We start from the raw sequence: 3,387 nt of genomic DNA on the forward strand, positions 1-3,387 counted from the left end.
AAAAAATACAAGAGGCAAAACCTGATAGAGCTAAAAGAAGAAATAGACAAATCCACTATTATGGTTGAAATCTTCAATTCTTTCATTAATTGAGATTCAAGCAGGCAAAAAATTAGTGAAGATACAGTTGACCTTAACAGCATTATCAATCAATTTAATCTAATTAATATCTATAGAATTCTCCATCCAACAATTGTGGAATACATATTTATCACAAGCTCAGATAGAACATTAGCCAAAATAGACCGCAGTTTGAGTCATAAGACATGTCTTAATATTAATAAATTTAAAAGAAACGCCAACATGTGAAGTAATAACACACTTCTAAGTAGCCTAGTGGTAAGATAAGTATCAAGAGAAATTGTAAAATGACATTGAAAATGTCTCAAAATGAAAATGAAAATACAACTTATCAAAATTTGTGGGATTTAGGGAAAGCAATGCTTACAGACAAATTTCTAGCAAAAATGCATATATTATAAAAAAAGAAAGATCTAAAATTGATAATCTAAGATTTCACCTTAGTAAAGTAGAGAAAGAATAGTAAATTAAGTCTGAAGCAAGGACAAGAAAAGAGATAAAGAATAAAGTACAGGGAAACGGACTTTGGCCCAGTGGTTAGGGCGTCCGTCTACCATATGGGAGGTCCGCGGTTCAAACCCCGGGCCTCCTTGACCCGTGTGGAGCTGGCCATGTGCAGTGCTGATGCGCGCAAGGAGTGCCATGCCACGCAAGGGTGTCCCCCGCGTGGGGGAGCCCCACGCGCAAGGAGTGCGCCCATGAGGAAAGCCGCCCAGCGTGAAAAGAAAGTGCAGCCTGCCCAGGAATGGCGCCGCCCACACTTCCCGTGCCGCTGATGACAACAGAAGCGGACAAAGAAACAAGATGCAGCAAATAGACACCAAGAACAGACAACCAAGGGAGGGGGGGAATTAAATAAATAAATAAATCTTTTAAAAAAAAAAAAAAAAAAAAAAGAATAAAGTACAGGCCCTGATCAAGATGGTAGTGTGAGGTACATCAGGGCTCTGTCCCACTACAGAAGTTTTGAATAACCAAGCGATAATTGATAGATGCCTCTTTCTAAAAGCCCCAGAAAACTGTTAAAGACAGCAGGAAGAGGGTGAGTGCAGAGTCAAGACAAGACCACTTAAAAGCAATTCCAGCATGGTGTAGAGGTGACCCATGCTCCCAGTGTGGATCCTTGGTCCCAGTTACAAAAGGAGTAAAATCAACCTCATGCATGCAGACTATAGTCTGTCTGGTGGTTGACCTGAGGATTTTGCTGTCCCAGATCTTGCCCAGCATGTAGAAGGCAGTTCACAGAGCTCTTCTACAGAACTCAAGTCCTGCTGCCTGGGGCAAGGGAATGCAGGCTGTAGGACACAGAATGCAAGCCTGAACAGTGAGGAGACTGTTTTCCAGGCAAGAGGGAACATTCAAGCCGCACACAGACCTGAGAAAAGAAGCATGCACAAAAGGATCAGGGAGGCTCCTATGATTTGGCCTGGAACTAGTCTCATACCCACTGTATGGGTAAACTCTGATGGAGAGAACTTGCACTACCCAGTCTGCAAAGAAAGATTGGGAAAAGTGCTTTCTTTTTTTCTTTTTCTTTTTTATTTCTTTTTCATTAACTTCTGTCATTTGCAGAAGTCTCTATCAAAAACACTAGCTAGATACATGCTTCCACAAACAGATGCCTCAAACTCTAAATTCCAGTGATAATACTAAAATATCAAAATGTCTAGACTTCAACAAAAGTTTATAAAACGTGCGGGGCCGGGGCGCGGGCCCGGGCGGGAAGATGGAGGACTACCAGGCGGCGGAGGAGACTGCTTTTGTTGTTGATGAAGTAAGCAACATTGTAAAAGAGTCCATAGAAAGTGCCATCGGGGGCAAGGCTTACCAGCACAGCAAAGTGAACCAGTGGACGACGAGCGTCGTGGAGCAGACGCTGAGCCAGCTCACCAAGCTGGGGAAGCCGTTCAAGTACATCGTGACCTGTGTCATCATGCAGAAGAACGGAGGCGGGCTGCACACGGCCAGCTCCTGCTTCTGGGACAGCTCCACCGACGGAAGCTGCACCGTGAGGTGGGAGAACAAGACCATGTACTGCATCGTCAGTGCCTTCGGACTCTCCATCTAGCCTCCAGGCCCAGCCGTGTGTCTCTGCTCCAGCGTTTCGATTTCCTCCTTTTCACCAACTGTGAATTCAGTTAATACTTTTCTTGTTCTCTTCAAGCGTGTGTGTTCTTTTTGTTTTGTTTTGTTTTTGGCACTCTCAAAATGTAGAGAAAAACCAAAATGACCGCACTGTTACTGGAATGGCAGCCTGGAATCTGGATGTGTCAGGCACTGTAGGTAGCCAGAGCTTGCACGGCCACTTGTCTTAACTCTGAACAGTTCTTTTCAGGGGTGCTAAAACTCAGATTATCTGCTAGTGTAAAATTTTCTCCACTCTGAAAAGATTCAAATACACTAATTTTCCACACTTTGTACTTTTGTTAGAATAATAAATTATTCAAATTTTTAAAAAAGTTTATAAAACATAGAAAGAAAGAGAAAGTAATGATCCAGGCAAAGAATTTAAAATTTTAAATATTATATGGTATCAAAAAATGAAAAAATGAAAAAGCTTTGCTTTTGACATTTTACCATTCATCACTGGAATAGTGTTGCCCTGTATGTACAGTGGCAAGGCAATTTATTTCATTTCTTCCTCAATGTCTACATCCTTTATTTTCTTTCTAATTATTAGTTTTGTCGTCACAAAAGTTCAGTTCACAGTAATTCATATATATAATATAGGGTACTCCCACATATCCAACATCAAATACTTTGTCCCTTCCCCAGAAATAATATTTTTACATGTTCATATTATATTTGCTGCAGCTGATGTACATATATGGAAATTGTCCTGGGTGGTACTGCAGGGACAGATGCTAGACAATGTATGGCCTGCCATGGCCCTCTGGGTAGACTGGGAGTGAGTGTAAACTACAATGTAAACCATTGTCCATGTGGGGCAGCAGTGCTCCAAAATGTATTCACCAACTGCAATGAATATCCCATTATGATGAAAGAGGTTGTTGATTTGGGAGGAGTGGTATAAGGAGGATGGAGTATGTGGGGACCTCTTATATTTTTTTAATGTAACGTTTTAAAAAAATAAAGAGGGGGAAAAATGATTATCTGAAGTGGACATGGCTCAACTGATAGAACATCCATCTATCACACGGAGGGACCAGGGTTTGATCCCCAGGGCCTTCTGACCTATGTGATAAGCTGTCCCACATGCAGTGCTGCCACGTGCAAGAAGTGCCATGCCATGCGGGGGTGCCCCTGTGTAGGGGTGCCCCATGCACAAGGAGTGCACCCTGCAAG

The 3,387-nt window shown here is 42.3% G+C and overlaps 1 protein-coding gene across 1 annotated transcript; it reads left to right on the top strand.

Annotated features, from left to right (window-relative positions):
- The first annotated feature begins 1,782 nt into the window (after positions 1 to 1,782).
- LOC101418045 (dynein light chain Tctex-type 1) lies at positions 1,783 to 2,244 on the top strand. Its single transcript, XM_012527977.1, has one exon. It carries the CDS (start codon positions 1,808 to 1,810, stop codon positions 2,147 to 2,149), a length of 342 nt encoding a protein of 113 aa, XP_012383431.1. The 5' UTR covers positions 1,783 to 1,807; the 3' UTR covers positions 2,150 to 2,244.
- Positions 2,245 to 3,387: the final 1,143 nt, after the last annotated feature.

This window comes from Dasypus novemcinctus, chromosome 18, assembly GCF_030445035.2.
Source record: "Dasypus novemcinctus isolate mDasNov1 chromosome 18, mDasNov1.1.hap2, whole genome shotgun sequence".
NCBI lineage: Eukaryota > Metazoa > Chordata > Mammalia > Cingulata > Dasypodidae > Dasypus > Dasypus novemcinctus.